Source organism: Telmatherina bonti (genome assembly GCF_933228915.1).
Source record: "Telmatherina bonti genome assembly, chromosome: 24".
Classification (NCBI taxonomy): Eukaryota; Metazoa; Chordata; class Actinopteri; order Atheriniformes; family Telmatherinidae; genus Telmatherina; species Telmatherina bonti.
In genome coordinates, this window is record NC_136633.1 from 871247 (window position 1) to 897013 (window position 25767).

Sequence of the window (25767 nt, forward strand, 5' to 3'; positions counted from 1 at the left end):
TCACGTAGCGCCTTGTCCACACGTAGCACCTTGTCCACACGTAGCGCCTTGTCCACACGTAGCGCCTTGTCCACACGTAGCACCTTGTCCTCACGTAGCACCTTGTCCACACGTAGCGCCTTGTCCTCACGTAGCGCCTTGTCCACACGTAGCACCTTGTCCTCACGTAGCACCTTGTCCACACGTAGCACCTTGTCCACACGTAGCACCTTGTCCACACGTAGCGCCTTGTCCTCACGTAGCACCTTGTACTCACGTAGCACCTTGTCCACACGTAGCGCCTTGTCCACACGTAGCACCTTGTCCTCACGTAGCACCTTGTCCACACGTAGCGCCTTGTCCTCACGTAGCACCTTGTCCACACGTAGCACCTTGTCCACACGTAGCACCTTGTCCTCACGTAGCACCTTGTCCACACGTAGCGCCTTGTCTACACGTAGCGCCTTGTCCTCACGTAGCGCCTTGTCCTCACGTAGCACCTTGTCCACACGTAGCACCTTGTCCACACGTAGCGCCTTGTACTCACGTAGCACCTTGTCCTCACGTAGCACCTTGTCCACACGTAGCACCTTGTCCACACGTAGCGCCTTGTCCACACGTAGCGCCTTGTCCACACGTAGCACCTTGTCCACACGTAGCACCTTGTCCACACGTAGCGCCTTGTCCTCACGTAGCGCCTTGTCCTCACGTAGCACCTTGTCCACACGTAGCACCTTGTCCACACGTCAGAATAATCTTCTGTCATCACATCACTTCTACAAAACAGGAAACATGCCTCCAACATGATATCGTTATGAGGTGGAAAATAACCGTTCTTAATGTCGTCCTTTGTCGTTGGTAGTTTTTGTGGAGTGGTATCTGAGCTTGTAAACACAAACACAATCGCCTGGACAACAGTTCCGAGGAGGTCCATGCTGGTGTAAATGTGAAAGAGTACATGTGTTCAGTAAGCGGTGTGCCTATGCTTTTATTTTGAAAAGGCCAGACAGGAAGTCTGCGCTGTATTGTTGGTGAAAGATTCACGATGCTGATGAACGATAAAAGACGGCGGCTGTGCCAGTTCCGCAGAACTTCTTGGTTTTCTTGGTTTATATATTACAAAAGTATCAGAACATGAACAAGACCCTCGGTTACATAAACAAAGTTTGCACATGTGACGACATGGCATTTTCTGTCGCAGACGGTCACCTTTAAAAACCCAAAACCCCAAATAAATGTGTCGACATGCTGACGTATAGATGAAGCGTTCACACATCTTCACTTTGGTCGGAGCTTTTTAAAACCATCATTTCTGAAGGCAGAAATCTGCGTTTTGGTGGACGACACCCCAAATCAGAGAAAAATATGGTTTTGTGAGATACCTGCTACGTGTGGACAAAGCCTCACTCATCCATCTTCAAAGTCTTTCAAAGATTTTAACACTTTGTTTTGCTCAGATCTGCTTAGGACCCAATCTTTGAAGCTTAGGACAATTCAAAACTCAAGTTTTAAGGTATCAAAAGTTGTTGCGTGGTGGGACAACAATGCCATCTCAGAAAAAGCCTGTCGATTTAAAAACAGCAAGGCTGCCGGTTAGAATCTCTTAAAATATGAGGCTGAAACTCTGGAATTAGCTTCTTGTACTGATGATAAATACAAATTCAAGTACAAAGTTATGTTTGCAGTCATTCAAACTTTGTTTTCAGACTCCCAAAATCCTTTTCAAGTTTGGAAAAACTATTTTTCAGGTTTCAGATTATGGCAGAATTCCTGCAGTTTGAGCTGCTTTTGTCCCATGAGCGAGGTCGTGCCAACGTCGCAGCAAACAGCTGGGTTTCATGGAAAGCTCATCATGACTTCACTCTGGTTCTGTCCAAAGGTTCTGGGCAAGACTGAAAGCCAAAATCCCAAGAGGCAAAGCTTGACAGAATGACTAAAAGGCTCTGGAATGGGTTGAAGGAATTAAAGTTTTCTGTGTTGCCAATCAGGAAAACCTTTAGACCAGTTTGGTATGAGTCAGCTGCAATCTAAGAACTAACACATCATGGTTCACAGGCTGAAAACCAGTCCATGTGCCGACTACAGATTCTGGCTGGGCACCTCTGGTTCAGCTGGTAGAGCAGATGTCAAACAACCAGATGGTCACTGGGTCAATTCCCATCTTTGTCAGACCACATTCTGAGGTGTTCTTGGGAAAGAACTCCATGCTGTGGTGGATAAAGCTCTAAGTCTAACATGAACACTTGTTTTCTGAATACGACATGCAGTGTAAACGTGCTTTGAGTGGTCAACAAATGACTGTGTAAGGACACACCATTTAAAGATATCGAGTCCTGGAGAGTCATGGGTGTTTTAATACCAAGAGCTCGAGCTTGAAGATGATCCAAAGGTTGTTGGTTTAAGCCGGTAGAAAAGTTGTCTGACTACATATGCGCCCTCTAGTGGTGAGAAAAACAGCTGCAGACCTGCTGCAGGAAAAGAGCTTTAGAATTACTGTACTTAACACACACCTGCAGCTTTACTGTAAACACACACCTGCCCATTTATGCACCCAGTATGGCCTCTACAGCAACACACACACACACACACAAAGAGATGGGTGTGTGTGCTTAGCAGGTCACAAGAGTCACAAGTTAAACTAACACGCACTCAAACATGCAACAGTTCCACATGTAGACAGTTTTCTTTCTGACATGTGTAGAGTCTGTTTCAGCATCCATCGGTCCTGACCCCCCCACACACACACACAGCCCCCCCCCCCCCCCCCCCCCCCGCCAGCCTGGCTGTGTTTATCATAAAGAGGTGAAATTCCGAGCTGATGCATTGAAGACATGGGACACTCTGACCCGTGGGACGGACGTGGAAGTACAAACTGGTGGATTATTATCCATGCACAGCTGATCAGAAAAACCTTGAAAGTTGCCTCTTTATTTCCTTGTTGGGCCTTCAGCTGTGGAATTAAGTCTCTCTTTGTGGCTCCCCAGCCCAGCCGTGGACCTGCCGTCCCTTTCAGAGGAAATAAAACAGAGGGAGGAGGGGGAATTTTGCCCTTAATCCCCTGAAACATCCACATGTCGCTCCCCAGTGCTCACTTTGTCCAGGAATGCAGCTGGTTGTTTCTGGATTGGGCACAATGGTGAGGAGAGACTGATGTCTCCAGCCTGAAGCCTGCATGTTGCAGTCCGAGTACGACGCAGGGAAAGCTCGCAGATGCCTCTGACCGGAGAAGTCTACGCCGTCTCTGCCCTACGATGCCATTATCTTCCTTCCATGCAGGACTGGACAGGGTCTTCTCCAGATTTGTTGGCTGCTTCTGCTGTCTGTGTGGTTCATCTGAAATATTCAGGCCAAGCTTCCTTAATGACTCCAGCTTGAAAACAACTAAGAAAGCGAACGTGTTGGAGATTCCACTAATCTACCAGCCGCCTATAAATAGAATGAACATTAGAAGAATAACTTCTCTGTTTTTACTTCATCTAATCTTCTGCTCCTCCGACGAGCCCCTCCCCCGAGTCAAACTTCAGAGAAAACGGGACATCTTGGAAAGTCATCAAGCTAAATGTTTACAAAGAGCCACAGAGATGTGTGTGTGTGTGTGTGTGTAGAAAGCCCATTAACCCAGCTCATCACAGCGGTCCAGCTATCACTAGAAAACTGCAGTGTAGCGTGGAGGGGCTGCATGCTGCAAAAACTGCCTGGATTTAGCATGAAAGCCTCGGTTTTCTCAAACCAAACAGACAATAAAAGTGGATTTCATCCAGAAAAACACGTCCAGAATGCTGCAGAAATGTAAAGGATATTAAAACATTCATGTTCAGAAACATTTATTTATCTTTCTCTATGTTTCTCCACGTTTTCAGATGTGAGTGAACTGGATGATGAGCATCTTCCTGCAGGGTTTGAAGCCACAGCGTGGAACTCGTTTGGATTCGTAGAACATGTACCGCTTTCACAAACACATGGTTTAGTGAAATCCAATGACAATCGAAATAAAAACGTTGTAGTTAGAATGAGTTGTTTGTGAATACGCAGGTTAGAGCACGGCCAACAGAAGGCGGCCATGTTGCATCACCATTTTGACCAGCGTCACTTTAAAGGAACGAACTTGTTGGTCTGCAGCCTTTTTCCTGTGATTCAGCTTCCAGCTGCCATTGAAATGGAAAAAGAGCCAAGAAAAGCAAAGGAAAGAATAACCACGGGTGTAGCGTTTAGCAGATGATGAGGGACTTCAGACAGAGGCTGCAGCTTTCTGCTGGACTGGTGAGTTCAGTCTAACAGGGTTATGTAGACCAGGACAGGTCGTCCAGCAGCTGCTTTATCCTCCGTCTGAGTCGCATCATTTCCTGTTGCTGCTGTAGAAATCACAGAGATGCTAATCTGTTAGCCTGCGGTGGAAAAGCTCCGCTGCTGCTGTTACTAGACGTCAAACCAGGACGCCGTGCGCTGCTTTCACACAAATTTCCCTGTTTCTCCTCAAATTTAGTCATTTATTTTCAGCTGATTTGTCCAGAAAAAGAAAAATCAATGCAAAAAAACCCACAATAGAAATTAAAAAATGTAAAACGAATATTGACTCTTTTATTTATTTTGAATTAGTTTTACATTCTTCTTGGTCTGGACTAAAATGCTATTGTGTGGAAGAAAAACAATTTTTTATCGCACAACACGAGAAGAAGAGATGAGGTATAGTCAAAGAGGAAGCAGTCAACAGTGTTGCTGGCAGGATGGGGCGGACATCTGCCAGCGAGCCAGCGGGAACGGTTCGATCCCCCGGCCCGGCGGAGGATGCCCACCCCAAGGACCCGATGTGAAATGGATGGAACTACTGGATGGAGAAACACTGTATTTTGGTGATGAACACGAGAAGAAGAGATAAAGTATGGCCAAAGATGAAGCAGTCAACAGTGTTGCTGGCAGCATGGGGCAGACATCCACCAGCAGAGCCAGAGGTAATGGTTCAATCCCCTGGCATGCTGGAGGATGTCCACCCCAGGGAGCTACAGTGAAAGAAAAGAAAACTGTTATAAGAGAAGAATGGATAAGGAGAGAGGGTGCTGTTTAACAAGCTATTGGAAGTACAAAGTTGGAGTGACCAGAAAATCCTGAGATGCTATGTTCAGACCTTGGGGGGTGAGTGTTGCCAGTTTGTGGATCGAGTGTCTTTCTGCTCTTTTCCATTGGTATGTAGACCATCTGTCATTGGATTCCAAGCCAGAGATTCTGAGATTATGGATGGTGTGTAGTTGAAAATGATTGACTAGAGGGGTGGAAAGTCTACCTTCCCCATTGTTATACAAGTGCTGTTTGAGACGGGTGAGAATAGAATGGCAGGTTTCCCCAATGTAAAGCTTATTGTAGGTGATGGCATAAACTGTATTTCTGGATTGCAAGGAATGGGTGAGTGATACGGGCAGACTTTTGCCACTATGGGGGTTGGAAATAAATTTGCGAGAAATATATAAGTGCTCATATAGTGTGGGGGCCATTTTTCTATTTTCAGTGAAAGCTGAGTGGACCAGGATGTTTTGGAGATTTGAGTTTTTCCTATAGGCTGTAATGAATCTATAATTATGGACTGGTGGATATTGGAGTCTCAGGTCCTGGAAATGGGACTTAATAGTTTTGTGAAGGGTCGTGAATCTGTGAGAAAAGGTGCTGACAAAAGGAAGAAGTTTGAGCGGGGAGGTGGATTGCTGAGGAATGGGGTCGATCCCTTGTGCTGGGGAACAGCCAGTAAGGGTTAGGGCAATAGGGGTAGGTTGTGTTGGGGGGTAGGATGGGTCCAGGTCAGGTTCTGCAAGGGAGGGGTCAGTGGTGAGGTGCACAGATAGAGAAGGTAAAGGAGGGGAATAATTAGGGTTAGGGGAGGAAAGAGGGAGTGGGGAATGGTTAGGGTTAGAAGAGGGGGACAGGTCAGGGGAGTGTCGGGGGATTGAAAAGGGAGGGAAGAAAGGGAGGGGGTGGGGATTGGGGTTAGGGGTGGAGGGAAGGGGTGGGGAATGGTTAGGGTTAGAAAAGGGGGACGGTAGGTCAGGAGAGTGTGTTGGGAATGAAAAGAGAGGGAGGGAGAGGGAGGGGGTTAGGGTCAGGGATGGATGGAAGGGGTGGGGAATGGTTAGGGTTAGAGAAGGGGAGCGGTAGGTCAAGAGAGTATGTGGGGGTGGAAGAGAAAGGGAAGGAAGGCGGGGGGTTAGGGTTAGGGGTAGAGGGAAGAGGTGGGGAATGGTTAGGGTTGGAGGAGGGGGACGATGGGTCAGGGGAGTGTGTAGGAATGGAAAAGAAAGGGAAGAGAGGGAGGGGGTTAGGGTTAGGGATGGAGAGAGGGGATGGGGAAAGGTTGGGGTTATTGGAAAAGGGTGTGGAAGTGTTTGGTCGTGGTTGTCTCCCCCTGGGGAGGTATGAGTGTTGTGAAGGGTTGGGAGAGTGAGTGGGAGCGAGTGCTGCCAAAGTGGTGTTTTTTATTCTTCGTAGAAAACGTTTGGAATAGCCTCTGTGTGTGAGGGCTTTGAAGAGAATTTGAGTGGCGTGTGAAAAATCCAAGGGTTTGGAGCAGATGCGGTGGAAGCGGATAATTTGAGATTTGATGATACCACGGAAGGTGTGTTTGGGATGATTTATGGAGAAGTGCATGTGTGTCTGTAGCCTTGAAGAAAACGTTTGTAAAGAGGCGATTGTATGAATTATTGGAAGGTTCAAAATATACTGTGGTGTCAAGAAAATTAACTTGGTGGGGATCAATGGTGGATTTGAGTTTGATGGATGGATGATGGTTATTGAGGATGTCCAAAAACTGTCGGAAGAGAGAAATGTCATGATGCCATATACCTATGATATCATCCTGAAATCTAAGAAAGAGCAGAGGCTTATGGGGACACTTGGCGAGTGCTCCTCGCTCCCACTCACTCATGTAGATGTTTGCATATGAAGGTGCGAATCTTTGGCTGGTTGGGTTGGGGTTGGGTTGGGTTGGGTTGGGTTAGGGTTGGGGTTGGGGTTGGGGTTGGGGTTAGGGTTGGGTTGAGGTTAGGGTTAGGGTTGGGGTTAGGGTTGGGTTGGGTTAGGGTTAGGGTTAGGGTTGGGGTTGGGTTGGGGTTGGGGTTAGGGTTGGGTTGGGGTTGGGTTGGATTGGGGTTGGGGTTGGGGTTGGGTTGGGTTGGGTTGGGGTTGGGGTTGTGGTTGGGGTTAGGGTTGGGGTTGGGTCGGGGTTAGGGTTGGGTTGGGGTTGGGTTGGATTGGGGTTGGGGTTGGGGTTAGGGTGGGGTTGGGTTGGGGTTGGGGGTGGGGTTGGGGGTGGGGTTGGGGTTAGGGTTAGGGTTGGGGTTGGGTTGGGGTTGGGGTTAGGGTTGGGGTTGGGTTGGGTTGGGTTGGGGTTAGGGTTGGGGTTGGGGTTGGGGACTGGAATAGCTTTGTGGTTAACAGGATTTTATGGTGAAACAAGGGCAGGATGGGTTAGGGTTAGTGTTAGGGTTGAGTTGGGGATAGGGTTGGGGTTGGGTTGGGGTTAGGGTTGGGGTTGGGGTTGGGGACTGGAATAGCTTTGTGGTTAACAGGATTTTATGGTGAAACAAGGGCAGGATGTTGGCGGCGAGGCCTAAATGTTGGTCTAATGAAATCGTTTTACGTTAAAGATTTCAGCAGTCGGTTGGGGGGCGGGTTTTTTTTTAGCCAACCAATCAGAGCCAGGTAGGTCCATAAGCAACATATAAACATGTAGAAACAATTAGCAGCGTGCTAACATGTCCACCTGCAAACCAGCTGCTGTCTGACTGGGAACTGCTCCTCTGTACTAAATACTGTGTTCTGTTCATGATTTCATGAAGTGCAGAAATGGAAAGAAACCTTCTGGTCTCATCGTTCATCTCACACACACTGTAGGTTACCATTGTCCCCTCTAGCAAGAAAACCTGTTTGTTTCCACAGTCCAGCTGTGAGAAACCTTTAAATAAAACACTTGGGCTTGGAAGAATCCTCTGCTGATGTCAGGAGGTTGTTTTTCTGCTCCTGCTGCTCCGAGGCCTTCCTGGCTGGGCCTCATTTAGAGGCAGGGAAGGAGAAAATAACCGGCACCCCCTCTTCTTCTTCTTCTTCTTCAACCTCCTGTTCTCCTCAGGAAGATTAGTGGCCATCCTTTCAGAGTAGGAGGTAGACACTGAGCCTATGTTAGTCACATTTTTCTCTGCCAGCGGGCCTGAGACCACGAGTGCTCCCTGTGTATCCTACGCATCCAGTTGTCATCAATTACTCCACGTACACCTGCCAGATGAAGAAATCCATCCTTATCATGAGCCCACTTCACCCTAAAACACCATTTACTCAGCTGGACTCCCCGTTTCAAGTCATCTTAAGAGGGGCTTTGTCTGGTGTTGTGGATTCAGAGATTTGAAGCTGAAGTTGCTGTTTCTGACCTGCAGTCTGAATCAGAGGCTGAAGGAGGCCTGGAGCAGCTGGACTTTAGTCCCGGCGAAGGGTCCCGGTGAAGCTGGAGTCTGTCCCGTCAGAGGCAGGATACACCCTGGACTGGTTTCCAGTCCATCGAGGGACACTGTTAAACTGCAGACCATCTGCTGCAGAACTTCTCCGTTTGTATTAAATCAGCTTGTTGTCTCTGCACAAACATTAATGTCTTGACAAAGTGTTGCATAACTGATCTTTAAGCTTCCTTCCTTTGTTTTCTTTTTTTCTTTTTCTTTATTTCCTTTTGTTGTTTTTGTTTTATTTTCTTCTTTTTTATTTTGTTTAATTTCTTTTTTCTTTTTTAGTTTATTCTTTTTTCTTTTCTTTTTTCTTTTTGTTTAATTTCTTCTTTTTTCTTTTTGTTTATTTTCTTCTTTTTATTTGTGTTTAATTTCTACTTTTTTCTTTTTGTTTTCTTTTTCTTTTTGTTTAATTTGTTCTTTTTTCTTTTTGTTTAATTTCTTCTTTTTTCTTGTCTTTTTTCTTTTTGTTTAATTTCTTTTATTTTCTCTTTGTTTAATTTCTTATTGTTTTCTTTTCTTTTCTTTTTTCTATTTGTTTAATTTCTTCTTTTTCTTTTAGTTTAATTTCTTCTTTTTTCTTTTTGTTTTCTTTTCTTTTTTCATTTGTTTTTTTTCTTTTAGTTTAATTTCTTCTTTTTTCTTTTAGTTTAATTTTTTCTTTTTTCTTTTTGTTTAATTTCTTCTTTTTTCTTTTTCTTTTCTTTTTTCATTTTGGTTTTTCTTTTTTCTTTTTGTTTAATTTCTTCTTTTTTATTTGTGTTTAATTTCTTTTCTGTTTTCTTTTTTCTTTTTTAGCTTCTTTTTTCTTTTCTTTTCACTTTTCTATTTTGTTTCATTTCTTCTTTTTTCTTTTCTTTTTTTTTGTTTTGTTTAATTTCTTTTTATTTTTGTTTAATTTCTTATTTTAGTTTCTTTTTTCTTTTCTTTTAATTTTTCTTTTCTTTCCTTTGGACATACAAGGGGACACTAAGCCCATTTAGATTCCCTCCCTCTTCAGGCGCCCCCACCCAGGGTGCTCCGGGGCAGCCAAGGAGGCACTAAGCACTTACCGTCCTCCTCTGTAGACTCAGCAGAAAGACCTCGGGGGCAGCGTAGAGGAACGGGGGGAGGGAGTGGGGAACAGATCAATCTCCCTCTCCAGTGACAAACTCACTCTCAGCAAGATGTATGTCATGAGCCACCAAAACCAGTTAATCAAATCATTAGCGGCAGCCGGTTGCCTCTTCTGGCCTAGTTTACCGACACAGACAGAGGAGGGAAAAACCAGCGCTGGCTGAAAGCTGCAAAAACAGCTTCCAGTAAAATATTCACTACAAGATCATCTGCATCAGAGACAGATTAAAGGCCAGGCATTCTACACCACATAATTCCTGTTGGATGTCATCACTGGCTCAGAATAAGAATAATATGTCCAGAATTCACCGACCACTACGTTTAGACTTACTGGGATGACTCCCTCAGGAAAATCACAAATCCCAGCAGCATGCACATACAAATGTAATAAATAAATAAAAAATAAACAAGGTAAGAATAAAATAAACAAATTAAATGAACAACTGTAGAGGTGGGAAATCAAATAAAAGAAATTGAATATTGGGATTTTTTTGCTTCACAATTTTAAATTAAATTCTTTTGTTAAAAAAAATCATTTAAAAAAAAAAAAAAGCATCCATTCATCATCCTAAAGGTTCACTGGGAAGCTGGAGCCTGACCCAGCAGGGGACATGCTGGACAGCTCACCAGTCCATTGCAGGGACACACAACCACTCAGTCCTACAGGCAATTCAGAGTAACTGCTAACCAGTTAACCTGACTTCATGTGTTTGGATGGTGGGAGGAAGCTGGAGAGAACCCACACATACATGGGGAGAACATGCAGACTCCACACAGAAAGACCACTGACCAAACCTTGCCCCAGCTGAGGATTGAACCAATGACCTTCTCACTGTGAGGCCACAGTGATAACCACTGTGTCACCGTACCGTCCCAAACAAATACAAATAATTTAATATGAATTGTGGGAATCGCAATTTAAATCAAGTCAGCCCCCAAAAAATCTCAATCAAACCGAATCTGGAGGAAAGTTTGTGATCACAGCCCCCCCGCTGCGTTCTCTTCCCTCCAGGTGCGGAGATGTGGAGGATGATGGTTCCACACTTAGGAAGGAGTGTTTGTAAAAGCTTCTGACAGGGTAGATCCTCACGTTGTTCTCACCTTCTCCAGGATTACATTAGTAGTCTGATGTAGCTCCCGCAGAAAAATTAAATTGCAGATGTTTTTAAACCAAATCCAATTTCCCATTTTAATCGATTTTTCCCCTTACTGTAAAGAAAATAATAATAAATTACAAACGTAAAAAGTTATTCTTTTTCAAAAAAGCTTATATTGAAGCCTAGGAGTTTAGCTGAATCTAAAGTGCAACTAAACAAGCTGTTAAACTAGATTATAAAAAGAGATGCAGGCGCTGCCGCTGTAAACATAAGAAACAACATGTTTGTACTTCGTGCTTTTCCACTGTGCGATAGTTTCTAGTTTTTGATCATACATTTAAGAATAGACCTCACTTGTGTAACTTTATTCTAAAATAAAAAAAAACTAATAAATAATAAATAAAAATGCCTCCTCTTGGAATAAAAATATTGATTCCTTTTAGAGTATTTTGACATTAAATACCCAAAACAATTTCCCACATTGGCAATGAGGGAATAAAAATTAACATTTCTTTACACTTAATGTGTTTTGAGAAAATTTACCTCTTTGATACAAAATACTATTTTTAAAAAATCCCTGAATGTTAATTAAAGCTATATTTTTAACATACATGTATTATTACATTCTCGCTGTTTTTTGTTTAATTTACACAGTTTTGGCAGAAAGACGAACATGTCATCTGGCTTCAGACCCCTGTGGCATGGGACCCCTCCCACACTGAAAACCTGCGTTTCACAAAAACTAAATATCATCATAAAAACCCGCGAATGGAAACACCTACATTTAAAAGAAATCTCAAATATTGCTAAAATTTTTACAATCTCAAGAGGTGATTTTTCAGACATTTCAATATAGAAATATATTGCAGAGTTGTAATGGAAATACTTTGATTGGGTTAACGTGTTAACGCGGGGGTCGTGACGTGGGGACATGATGTGGGGGGGTGTGACATTGAGGGGACGTGACGTTGGGGGGACATGACGTTGGGTTGTTGTGATGTTGGGGGGACATGACGTTGGGGGATGTGAGGTGGGGGGCGTGTCGTTGGGGGCGTGACGTGATGTGGGGGGAAGTGACGTAAGAGGTTGTGACGTGTAGGGACGTTACGTGGGGGGGGCGTGGTGTGGGGGGGGGCGTGTCGTTGGAGGCGTGACGTGACATGGAGGGTCGTGACGTGGGGGAACGTGACGTCTGGGGTTGTGACGGGGGGACGTGACGTGGGGGCGTGACGTCTGGGGTTGTGACGGGGGGGGCGTGACGGGGGGTCGTGACGTGGGGGAACGTGACGTGGGGGTTGTGACGGGGGGGCGTGACGTGGGGGCGTGACGTGGGGGAACGTGACGTCTGGGGTTGTGACGGGGGGACGTGACGGGGGGGCGTGACGTGGGGGAACGTGACGTCTGGGGTTGTGACGGGGGGACGTGACGTGGGGGAACGTGACGGGGGGGGGCGTGACGTGGGGGAACGTGACGTGGGGGTTTGTGACGGGGGGGGGGCGTGACGGGGGGGTTGTGATGTAGGGGGACGTGACGTGGGGGAACGTGACGGGGGGGGCGTGACGTGGGGGAACGTGACGTCTGGGGTTGTGACGGGGGGACGTGACGTGGGGGAACGTGACGGGGGGGGCGTGACGTGGGGGAACGTGACGTCTGGGGTTGTGACGGGGGGGCGTGACGTGGGGGAACGTGACGTCTGGGGTTGTGACGGGGGGACGTGACGTGGGGGCGTGACGTCTGGGGTTGTGACGGGGGGGGCGTGACGGGGGGTCGTGACGTGGGGGAACGTGACGTGGGGGGGTTGTGACGGGGGGGCGTGACGTGGGGGCGTGACGTGGGGGAACGTGACGTCTGGGGTTGTGACGGGGGGGACGTGACGGGGGGGGCGTGACGTGGGGGAACGTGACGTCTGGGGTTGTGACGGGGGGACGTGACGGGGGGACGTGACGTGGGGGAACGTGACGGGGGGGGCGTGACGTGGGGGAACGTGACGTGGGGGTTTGTGACGGGGGGGGGGGCGTGACGGGGGGGTTGTGATGTAGGGGGACGTGACGTGGGGGAACGTGACGGGGGGGGCGTGACGTGGGGGAACGTGACGTGGGGGTTTGTGACGGGGGGGGGGGCGTGACGGGGGGGTTGTGATGTAGGGGGTTGTGACGTGGGAGGATGTGACCAGGTAATTCCCGGTAAAGATGGCGCGGAGTGGAATAAACAACGGCGAATTTCAGAGTTTTAGAAAAGAAAATGAGGGAGAAAAGCTTCAATAATCCGAAGCAAATTCTCCACAGTGAGTGGAAAACCATAAAATAATGCTACGCGCCCCATTTATATTAACCGCAATTTTTGTAAAATCTCACAAGAGAAACGAGATTTTACGACACTTGATGCTAATGTGAACATTGGTCAATGGAAACACCCGCAAATCACAACTGTTGTTTGTCAAAACGTAGAAATATCGTTTTTATTTTGCAACAAAACGTAATGAAAACGCAGAGGAGGCACTTCGTTGTTAGCTGCCATGTTGTCTTTATATGTTTCTGTGGGAAACCAGTCTGAGTGCGCTGACGTCACCATAAGCCCAGAAGATTATGGCGGGGCAATAAAAAAACCAGATTTTCATAAAAATAAATCCTCATAAACAGTAAATTTGAATTAATTGATTAATCGCCCAGCCCTAGTTGATGCCCCGCGTCAAGCGGCAAAAGTTCGGATTTTCCATCTCTGGCGCTTGCAGTGCATTCCACGCGTAATACACATCAAGCTGACGCACCACACGCTGAAAACACGCCGTGAGAAAGCTCGACGCCTCCACGTAGACCTGACATGTAAACCTGCCGCTCTTGACGCTCAGAACGCGTTTGGTCTGAACACGCCGTACGAAGCAGAGCAGTGAATGTATCCCTGTTTTCTGACCAGCTGCTGATGCACAACGTGAGCTGTGGTTTTGGTCATCCACATGAAGTACCAAGGAGAGAAATATCTAGATCTGGAAGCTCTATGTGCTGTAGATTTTAAAAAGATAACTGTCCTGATTTTTACTTCTTAGGAGAACCTGAAACTGCTTTTACTGGCGTGTTTAGTCCAAACAGTCAGCTGAAGATCCCAGGGGGTTTATCCATCTCTTTTTATTTGACCTTGAACTCCGTCGACCAGTAATGTTCATGATGTTTCCAGCAGATTCTGATCATGTGAACATGGAGCTGAACTGGAGACTCATCAGACCAGTTTCTCCATCTTCTATTGTCCAGTTCTGGTGAGTCTGTGTGAACTGTAGCCTCAGTTTGCTGTTCTTACTGACAGGAGGGAACCCGCTGTGGTCTTCCGGAGACCATCTGCCTCCAGGCTGGACCTGGTCAGCCCATGCTCCCTCTCTTCAACGCGACTCTTCAGCATCATGAAGAAGAAAGCCAAACCTTTGTGTAAATGGGTGTTGGCGTTGAGAAGCGGGGGAGTAGAAAGCAAGTGACGTTTGGATCATCCCCGTGAAGCTGGGCGGAGAAGATAAGTTAATACACTTCATGACTGTCTTTGAGGTGTTTCCAGCAACATTCTTCAGAAAAGGTAATAACTCTGAATTTAACCAAGTGAAGGTAAATTAGGTTTGAAGCAGGCCTTCGTGAAGCATCTCTGAACTCATATGTATATAAACAAAGGGAGATCTTCACCCCTAATGCTGTGCGACTTTATTCCTCCGAAGGCTGCATCCACAAGCTGACACATGCATCAATAAAGTTGACTGGAGTCCTGCTCCTTTTTCCTGCTTTTCCCCCTAAATACCCCAGTTATTACCAACGGGCTGCAGATCATAAAGGTCCCAGAAACGGCGTAAATCAGCACTCTGTGGTGTAAGCAGACAGATGCGTGCTGTCAGAGGAAATACAAAAGCTCATTTGAATCTATTAGCAGGCAGCGGAGCCCTGCGCCCGGCCAGAGGAGATGGGGCCGATTCTCTCTAAATGACACCAAACTTGTGTCCAGAAGTCCCTGTGCCAGTTTTATTCTGTTATCCGGTTAAACCGCTCTCCAAAAAGCCATAAATGTCCTGCAGGAGGAGGATCATCAGGAAGGAGCATCTGGAGCACCTGGGTCCATTCTAATTGATTCGGAGCGCAGTGTTTCCACTTTTTAAACAAAGTGACTCTCGCTTGAGCTTCATTATACGCGCACCCCATTTCCATAGACCTCTGGGAACAGGACCTGTGCTGCACACATAAAATAAATGACCGCTCCATGATAAATGGTTCTATTAGCAATCCAGATTGTTAAACTGTGATATAACAGATCGGAGAAGGGCATGGGGGCCTATTCATTTTCCTCCCTTCTGCACACATACGCTGCTGTAAATAGCTTGTTTTTATGTGTAAATAACATATTAAAACTCAGCATTAGCCATGTACTCTGATAGAGAGGAAATTGTTCTAAATAAATAATGCAGGACGGGAATATAAAACAGGGCGGGCTGTTATACAGCCGCCGTCGGGACTCAGAGGTGGGCATGACTTAGGTGACAGGAATTCTGCAGCCAACAGTAAACCATACCCTGACAATAAAAAAGGCCTCGAACAGCAGCAGTATATTACAGTTGGGTACTTTTTCCTGGAATAAGCTCTCAGGTTCAAGGACCTTGTCTCATCTGCGTCCCTCGCTGGCTGCATATTGACTTATCAGGAGCTGGCAACAGGAATAATAATGCATATTACGGCGATAAGTAATTGCTCTGTCTCAAAATGCTGGCAGATGCTTGGGTTTCCTACACTAACGCCGCGCCTTCCTGCTCATATCTGATTGGTGGGGATGGAGGCTGCAAATCCAAGCTGCTTGTTTGTTTAAGATTAAAACATGAGGCTGATATGAAGGAAGACGCTTTCTTCTTAACTTTCAGAAGATTAAAAACTCAGCAGCGGATAAAAAAAAAGGCCAAATATACAGCGGTGCAGCGGAGGCTAAAGGGAGGTCACGCCAAAGGTCAAAGGAACAGGAGGCCTGTAAAAGTAGGGATTTCTGAGCATGTGCTTGTTTAAAAGATGGAAAATGATCTCTGCTTCCACTTTTAGACTACAAAAACATTCCTGAAAATCATGAGAATAAAAAGCTTCAGCAAAGGCAGAAAAATCCCAACAGGGACGGACGTGCACAACAAGTCTCATTTACTGGGCAAAGGCCAGGTTTACTAGAGCTTTCTTACCTTAAGGAGTCCTTTCTGCTCAGATAAAAGTTACGGTGATGTTTGACAGACTCTCAACACCAAGTTCTACTGGAGGGAGCGGATACTGGACTGAGGCCAGGGGCCCGGTGTTGGCCCAGAACACATGGTTCTGGTTCCACTTCGGGACCAAAGGTTGTTGACATGCCATTCATCTCCTGTAGATGGGTGGCCACGTTGGGTCCTGCAGCTTGTAGATGATTTCCTGCTCCAACACACCTTCTGTCTCCTTACCAGGCCTCTGCAGAGCTGAGGGAGGTGTGGAGGAGAGGATCCAGCCATCTGAAAGCTGCAGGATAGCAGAGCTCCAGGACCGGACTTGGTCCCCTGATCTGTCCTGAGTACTGGATAATCTAGAGAAGGCATCACTAGCAAACTTCTATACTTCCCACTGAACGTATTGTCCCTATGAAGACCTTCAAAGTCAGACTTAAGAATGGTCTCTGGTTCTGACTGTGTAAATGAATCCATGCTACGTACGGTGGACTCAGCAGGAACGTTTCTATCTGTAAGTCTGGTCTACAACACAGACACCAGACTCTCCGGTCCACAGGGAAAATACAAAAGGAAAGTTGCCTCAGTACTCCAGGGCATTCCACAGAAGATATCAAAGATAATACAGTTTCATGTGAAACGCAGCGTGTTCTGAGGAACTCTGTCTTTATTTTCCAGTCAAGGTAAGAAGTTTGCTTTGTTCAGAGATGACCAGCCTGAAAGTGGAGCATCACACATCCCCTGTGTAAAAGTGTCCCACATTGATGTCCTCGTCTGAACAGTTAATGTTGGCTTTCTTCACTGTGGCAGGCCACCAAGTTCTTCATTAAAGAGAGGGGATGTCACTGAATCGCTCCCTCTATTTACATTTCAAAAGTGGCCTGTCACTCTGCATCCATGTCAGCCTCTCCATCGATGCATCGTCCTCCCTGCCTCTCCCTTTCTCCCCCAAACTCATCCCTTTTATACTCTGGAGGTAAGAACAAGGTCTTTTAACCTCATTATACCAAGCTTTCATCACTTGTTCCCTGACATCTTTAAAACATGCATCCACTACGTATCTCTCTGCTGCCGTGCCGTCCTCACCTCCACTTCAGTTGACGTTCATCATGGCGAACACACCGGCAGGTCGGATCAGTGACAGCAGAGGCAGACACCTTCCAACATTTTAGATACTCATCATAGAGCGGTGTCTGGGCAAAAGGAGAAGCTCAGGCAGAGATGGATGTATGTCCAACTTACTCATGACAACCTGCCTGTTCCATCCCAACACCAGCCTTCTTTCAACAGTTCTGTCTGGAGGTAAATCAGATATGTTTGGGAACCCATGAGGAAGAGGAACCAAGCTTCTCGTTTGATGATGAAATCTTCACCCTTCTGCACAGCCTGATGCTGTTTCTGCACCGCGGGGACACGGAACGCCATACCAGACACCAACTTGAGCAGGAGACTACTCAGAGCTCGGACGCAGTGTTGCAAACGCACTGCATCCAGGCTGAACACCCCCTGGCCTGCCTTCGTAACGGAGAGCACCACGTTATGAGGGGAAGAAACTCTCCCCCCTCCCTCTTCATCTGTCCCAGCGATAGTCCCGTTCAGAAAACAGGGATTTCGTCTAGCTACTAGTTTGAGTAACTGGCTCCTTCTGGCACATAAACGAGCAAAGGCATACATCACCGGGTCGATCTGGGTGTTGTCATAACCACCAGGAAAAGTGTGTTGTCCCCACTACGAAGCATAGTGTTCCTGGCTCTGGATTCTGTTTCGTGTACAGCTTCCCTTTCGAGGGAAAGAGTCAGCGCCTGTCTCGCCTGTTTTTGTCAGCGCGAAACCCCGCACTTCAGGTTATGTCTGCACTTACCTGGTTGATGTTATGCCAGTAATTCTGCTCAGCTGCTTCCATATGAGAGGTTTTCAGCGGTGGGTGTCTTCCGTCAGACTGGACCACATGATGGTGGAGTGTCAGATGGGACTCTGCTGCTGGCGAAGTCCATTTTCTGCAGGAAGGAGGGACTATGGGTGCCAGTCCTGTGGTCCCAGCTGATGGCATCCTGTCAGGGCCGGGGCAGGATTCACGAGGGCTGGTGTGTGAGAGGTCTTTGGAGCCAGGGTCTCCAGCAATCCCTTATAAACTACCTAGAGCTCTTAGCACTGAATCGCTTTCCCCCCTTCCTCAACAGACACCATGTCCTAGTGAGTATGGACAACAATGGTGGCCTACATCAGCCATCAAGGATGGCTCCATCCAGTTACACATACTGGCACACAGACTGATCCTTTGGAGCAGAGATTTCTGGGCTTTTTGCCGCTGTATTGCGATTGGACCTTCCACCCAGTTGTCATGAAACAGGTGTGGTCACACCTCGGCCGAGCTCAGGTGGAGCTCGGTATGGACGTGCTGGCACACATCTGGCCCTCCTTTAAGCATTCCTCCCACAAGCTCTTGTGCCGCCGACGCTATCCAGACTGAGGGAACAGGGGCACTTATATGCACAATGTGGGTTTTTTCTGGACATAACCAACTTGTTTTTAACTTAGGCCAACTATTAATCTTCATTCTGTTTTCTCAAAGCGCTTTGTTCACCTGTTGTTTTTTGAAATGATTAAATGGAAATGGACGATAACGTGTTTCTGCCACTTGGAGGTGATGAAAGGAATGCTTGTGGGCACAGACTACCACATACTGGTCTTTTTGCATGTCTTACTGGCAGGGCCCACTGATTTAGTCATCCCAGAGTGGCATGGACCACTCATTACACTGCAGTCCCTGCTGTACTTATTGGTAAGGGGCCGCCGATTTAGACACAGTGGCACACACCACTATAAACACCGGTGGTGCGATGCATACTGATTCTGATTGCTCCGCATTGGCCGGCAATGCCTTGGCTGGCGGAGATTTATCAGCTTCTGTGCCAACAGCTGTGGCTGCTCCCACTTTGCTGGGTTATGCTTTCACAGGAAGGGGAGCCATCCACTCCCAGAATGCCTGGCACTATGGGCCTGGCCCATTCAGCTTCAACACGGTGGGGCTTCCTCAAAGTAGCACTCTTTAGAGCCTGAGGGCCTCCCCCATTCCCTCTCTCTGTGACTGTAAGTGGCGGTTGTTTGAGGAGTGTCATTTCAGTGCTTTGTGGCTGTAATATTGGCATTGCTTCAGGAGCTAATTGACAAATGCAGGGCATTCTCTACTGTTAAAGTGTACTTGGCTGCCATTTCTGCATGCCATGTTGGTTTTGAGGGAAAAACGGCTGTTCATAATCCGTTAGTCTGTCGTTTATTGAGAGGGGAAAGCAGGCTTCTCTCTGTTTCCAGGATCCTGGTGTCCTCATGGTGTCTGGGCCTCCTTTTTAGAGGATGCTGACCTCAAACACAAGTCAGTGTTGCTGTTGGCTTTGGCTTCTGTGAAGCATGTCAGTGCTCTCCATGTTCTCACAGTACCTACTGCATGCACTCAGTTTGCCCCAGGGGATGTGACCTTTTGGGCTTCCGTACCCGCCGTATCTTATAGTGATTTCAGTGCAGTCCCGCTGTTTTTTTCCACAGAACTGCATAAACACAACAACATGGCAGCTAGCAAAGAAGAGCCGAGAAATATCTGCAACAAGTACCCCATCTGCATTTCCATTACAGTTTTTCACAAAGTGAAAGTGAAATTTGTTTCGACAAACATCAGTGGCAATTTTCGTTGAACAGTGTTTGGTGCATCAGCATCAGCTCTCAGAAATTCTCATTCCTCTTGTGAGATTTTACAAAAATCTTGTTTTATGCAAAGCAGCTACATAGCGTTGCTGTTGGGGTTTTCTACTTGCTGCGAAGAATTTGCTACAGATTTTCAAAGCTTTTCTCCCTCATTTCTTTTCTAAAACACTGAAATTTTCTGTTTTGCACCGCGCCATCTTTAGTGGAAATGAGCTGGTCACATGACCCCCCACGTCACATCGGGGGACACACAAAAGTGTTCCCATTATACTTTTGCGGTATGTTTCTATATCAAAATGTCTGGAAAACCACCTCATGAGAGCTCAAAATCTTTTTAGCGATAGCTCCGACTTTTTTGAAAGGTATATCTTTCCATTTGCGATTTTTTATTGAGATATTTAGTTTTTGTGCAATTCTAGGTGAAATGGAAATGGAGGGTTTTCAGTGTGTTCCTTGTCACATGCCACAGGGAAGGTCTTTAGCCAGATGCAGTTGGCAGGCTCGTCTTCCTCGCCAAAAATGTGTAGATTAAACAAAAAACAGTAAGAATGTAATCATATATGCATTTTTTAAACACAGCTTGAATTTAGTTAACATTCATGGATTTTTAAAATAGTATTTTGTATAAAAGGGGTCAATTTTCTCGAAGTGTAATAAAAGTTAAATTATTATTACCTCATTCCCAAAGTGGGAAATTGTTTTGGTAATTTATTGTCAAAATACTTTAAAAGTTCAAGTTCAAGTTTATCTAAATAGCACATTTCTACAGCAGCAGCTGCCCAAAGTGCTGAACAGTAAAGGAACAAACAACAACACTGCACAATTTAAAATTAAACACTGCACATTAAAAAATAAATAAAATCTAGACACAAAATGAAGATCTAACACAATAAAAATCTAAAAGGAATCAGTATTTTTCTTCCAAAAGGTGGCACTTTTATTTATTTATTTTATTTATAGTTTTTTTTTTGTTTTTTTTTTAATTAATATAAAGTTACACAAGTGCAGTGAGGCCTATTTGTAAACGTATGCGTGTGTTATATTGTGTGTTATACATTGTTATGTTGTTTACAGTGGTAGCCTGCATCTCTTTTTACAAGCTTGGCTAATATCTTGTTTACTTTAAATTTCAGTAAACTCCCAGGCTGACTGCAATGGAAGCATTTTTGAAAGAATAATTTTTCTTCTTTACAGTAGGGGGGGAAATTGGTTATTTTATTTTTCAGGCCAACATATACACAACGGCTTTACACCATGGTCTCTGTAGTAGTCCAGACCACTCTTTAAACCACAGTCTTAGTGGTCCTCAGGTTTTGCAGTGGTCCTTTGTATGGACCACAGCTTTGACTCAGACCAGTGGCTGGGACTGGTCACTAAACTTGACTCTGGTAAAAATGACAAAAAGAATCAAAGACCAGAAAAGGTGCACTTCATTTAGGGCTTTTATAAACCACTTGTGATATGACTGCGACCATTTTCTTTCTGCTAAGATCTCAAAATGAACCAAATACCAACCCCATCTACTGTCAGTATCATTGTGCTTTAACACCAGCCATGGCTTCAACAAAGTATTGTAGAGCTGACATAGATAGCATAAAACCTCGTCAACACATAAAAATGATAACATAGAACATCGAAATTTCACAAAGAAATAAAAGTAGAAAAAAGAAAAAAATCTCATACAAACAATGAAAAACTAAGAAACAATTAAAAACTAAGTCAAGTCTCAAGTTGGGCTGAAGGCCACAGAGTAAAAGTCCTACTATTACTGTCTCTATGTTTATAGTAATATCTAGTGCACCCCTGATTGAGAACTACACTGCATTTAAGTCTTTTCAGTTCTCAGTGGATGAATGTCAGCTTGATCTGCTAGTGTTGACTTAGATCAGAGGCTCACCAAAGCACCGTTTACAAAAACCCACAAGTATCCGTCATGTTGTAGAACAACGAGCTACTCCACAAAAAGAGTACAGAGCGCTAACGTCTCAGCTGGTCACAGATCCACACTGCTTGGCTTTGTTCAGTTTCCTGATCGCTTATCCTGTTCAGGATCAAGTCAGATGTCATGTAGTCAGTTCAGCTAGAAGAAATAATCTGCACAAAAGCATGAATCAGATTCTGACTGAAAATCCAGAAGGTGTTCCGTGTTTAAAACACATCGTTCAGTTTTACCTGGTGGCAGAGAACATGGCTCATGTGAGATTCATCTGGTTGTGAAGTAACAGTGAAGTAATGTCATGTAAAGTAACAGTAAAGTAATGTCATGTAAAGTAACAGTAAAGTAATGCCATGTAAAGTAACAGAAAGTAATGTCATGTAAAGTAACAGTAAAGTAATGTTATGTAAAGTAATAGTAATGTCATGTAAAGTAACAGAAAGTAATGTCATGTAAAGTAACAGTAAAGTAATGTTATGTAAAGTAACAGTAAAGTAATGTCATGTAAAGTAACAGAAAGTAATGTCATGTAAAGTAACAGTAAAGTAATGTTATGTAAAGTAACAGTAAAGTAATGTCATGTAAAGTAACAGTAATGTCATGTAAAGTAACAGTAATGTCATGTAAAGTAACAGTAATGTCATGTAAAGTAAGAGTAATGTCATGTAAAGTAACAGTAATGTCATGTAAAGTAACAGTAATGTCATGTAAAGTAACAGTAAAGTAATGTTATGTAAAGTAACAGTAAAGTAATGTTATGTAAAGTAATAGTAGAGTAATGTCATGTAAAGTAACAGAAAGTAATGTCATGTAAAGTAACAGTAATGTCATGTAAAGTAACAGTAATGTCATGTAAAGTAACAGTGAAGTAATGTCATGTAAAGTAACAGTGAAGTAATGTCATGTAAAGTAACAGTGAAGTAATGTCATGTAAAGTAACAGTGAAGTAATGTCATGTAAAGTAACAGTGATGTCATGTAAAGTAAGAGTAATGTCATGTAAAGTAACTAATGTCATGTAAAGTAACAGTGAAGTAATGTCATGTAAAGTAACAGTGAAATAATGTCATGTAAAGTAACAGTAATGTCATGTAAAGTAACAGTGATGTCATGTAAAGTAAGAGTAATGTCATGTAAAGTAACAGTAATGTCATGTAAAGTAACAGTGAAGTAATGTCATGTAAAGTAACAGTAATTTCATGTAAAGTAACAGTGAAGTAATGTCATGTAAAGTAACAGTAATGTCATGTAAAGTAAGAGTAATGTCATGTAAAGTAACAGTAATGTCATGTAAAGTAACAGTAATGTCATGTAAAGTAACAGTGAAGTAATGTCATGTAAAGTAACAGTGAAGTAATGTCATGTAAAGTAACAGTGATGTCATGTAAAGTAAGAGTAATGTCATGTAAAGTAACAGTGATGTCATGTAAAGTAAGAGTAATGTCATGTAAAGTAACAGTAATGTCATGTAAAGTAACAGTGAAGTAATGTCATGTAAAGTAACAGTGATGTCATGTAAAGTAAGAGTAATGTCATGTAAAGTTACAGTAATGTCATGTAAAGTAACAGTAATGTCATGTAAAGTAACAGTAATGTCATGTAAAGTAACAGTGAAGTAATGTCATGTAAAGTAACAGTAATGTCATGTAAAGTAAGAGTAATGTCATGTAAAGTAACAGTAATGTCATGTAAAGTAACAGTAATGTCATGTAAAGTAACAGTGAAGTAATGTCATGTAAAGTAACAGTAATGTCATGTAAAGTAACAGTGAAGTAATGTCATGTAAAGTAACAGTAATGTCATGTAAAGTAACAGTAATGTCATGTAAAGTAACAGTAATGTCATGTAAAGTAACAGTGAAGTAATGTCATGTAAAGTAACAGTGAAGTAATGTCATGTAAAGTAACAGTGATGTCATGTAAAGTAAGAGTAATGTCATGTAAACAGTAATGTCATGTAAAGTAACAGTGAAGTAATGTCATGTAAAGTAACAGTAATGTCATGTAAAGTAAGAGTAATGTCATGTAAACAGTAATGTCATGTAAAGTAACAGTGAAGTAATGTCATGTAAAGTAACAGTGAAGTAATGTCATGTAAAGTAACAGTAATGTCATGTAAAGTAAGAGTAATGTCATGTAAAGTAACAGTAATGTCATGTAAAGTAACAGTAATGTCATGTAAAGTAACAGTGAAGTAATGTCATGTAAAGTAACAGTGAAGTAATGTCATGTAAAGTAACAGTGATGTCATGTAAAGTAAGAGTAATGTCATGTAAAGTAACAGTGATGTCATGTAAAGTAAGAGTAATGTCATGTAAAGTAACAGTAATGTCATGTAAAGTAACAGTGAAGTAATGTCATGTAAACTAACAGTGATGTCATGTAAAGTAAGAGTAATGTCATGTAAAGTTACAGTAATGTCATGTAAAGTAACAGTAATGTCATGTAAAGTAACAGTAATGTCATGTAAAGTAACAGTGAAGTAATGTCATGTAAAGTAACAGTAATGTCATGTAAAGTAAGAGTAATGTCATGTAAAGTAACAGTGAAGTAATGTCATGTAAAGTAACAGTAATGTCATGTAAAGTAACAGTAATGTCATGTAAAGTAACAGTGAAGTAATGTCATGTAAAGTAACAGTAATTTCATGTAAAGTAACAGTAATGTCATGTAAAGTAACAGTAATGTCATGTAAAGTAACAGTAATGTCATGTAAAGTAACAGTGAAGTAATGTCATGTAAAGTAACAGTAATGTCATGTAAAGTAACAGTGAAGTAATGTCATGTAAAGTAACAGTAATGTCATGTAAAGTAACAGTAATGTCATGTAAAGTAACAGTAATGTCATGTAAAGTAACAGTGAAGTAATGTCATGTAAAGTAACAGTGAAGTAATGTCATGTAAAGTAACAGTGATGTCATGTAAAGTAAGAGTAATGTCATGTAAACAGTAATGTCATGTAAAGTAACAGTGAAGTAATGTCATGTAAAGTAACAGTAATGTCATGTAACGTAACAGAAAACCTACTGACTGAAAAGATGTTTTTTCCATGTTTGCAGCACATCCAGTAAAACCTGATAGCATTCGACCCAAGTATGAAGTTCCCATGATGCATTGTGATTTGGTTCAGTCGGTACTTTTAGGCTCCATGTTCAGCTTTGTCTCTGCTTTATCTAATAATGAGTGTTTCTTCATAATGGCAGGCCACCAAGCTCTTCATGAATGAGTAAAAATGTCACTAAATCACATGTTTAATTTGCATTTCAAAGGCTGCCAATCAGCTTGCATCTTGGTCAGTCTCTGAAGCCTCATGTCATCCTCGCCTCCACCAGCCCGCGCCACTTTTCTCTGTTATACTCTGGAGGTAAGAACAAGGTCTTTCAGCCTCATTATGCTGAGCTTTCATCACACGTTCCCTGACATCTTTAAAACATGTATTCTCTCTTTCTGCTCATCCCTCCCCGATGAGAGAGGATCGCTGCTACTCTTCATTTAGTTCAACAACACAAACACTCGTCCTCACCTGCTCTGCTCCCCGCTCTCCGCTCTTGTCATGTTTTCTGTTCATTAGCGTTTACAGGCTCAAACAGTGCCACACTCCTTGACGATGTACGCCAAGCCTCAGCTCGAGGGCAATTCGCATTAATGATGCTCTTCTAAGGTCTGGGACTGTTTAGGATTCATGTCAGACATTTAGTGTAAGTCACCTCTGACTGCTGGAGGTACCTTATCAGGTCCAAGGAGAGCCACAAGCATTGGCTCCCAAGATGGCGCTCCATCTTTGAAATGCATATTTCATTGGTTGTCTTCGCTCCCCTTTTTTGCCCCCTGGATGGACCCCTGTGTGTCCTCAACTTATTTCTACACTTATGCACGCGCCAGACAGGCAACTGGAGCGCAGGGTCCAGATCCCGTCTCAGGTTTGCAAAGAGTTGTAATTTCAAGTTACCTCTTGTGTCGGAGGGGGAAGGTTTCCTTGGTAGGTGGGAGAAACCGCTACTTTCCATTTTGTCCTTTTTCTCTGTGGCTCGTGGTGGTGACGTCTCCATCTTTGTACTCTGTGAACGAAGATCACAGGAAGCTGTTCAACTTTGGCTGAGGAGGAAGGAGATGTGTTTCATACTGGAGAACATCAGGAGTGATCAGAATGACATAAAAACAGGAAAACAACAACATGAACACACCTGTTTATATTGTAGATACGACTACAAGTCTGTTTATTATCGTCCAGACAAACTTTAGAAAACTTGGCTGAAACCTGGAGCAAAACAAAG

The 25767-nt window shown here is 44.0% G+C and overlaps 1 protein-coding gene across 1 annotated transcript in view; it reads right to left on the bottom strand.

The window, feature by feature from the left end:
* Positions 1 to 25542, bottom strand: part of LOC306773876 (zinc finger protein GLI2-like) — a gene marked incomplete at both ends in the record, with an annotated part of 310055 nt that extends 284513 nt beyond the window's left edge. The window contains one exon of the mRNA XM_079263820.1: positions 25443 to 25542. Within this exon, the coding sequence (XP_079119946.1) occupies positions 25443 to 25542 (100 nt within the window). The remainder of the gene's footprint in view (positions 1 to 25442) is intronic.
* Between the last annotated feature and the right edge of the window lie 225 nt (positions 25543 to 25767).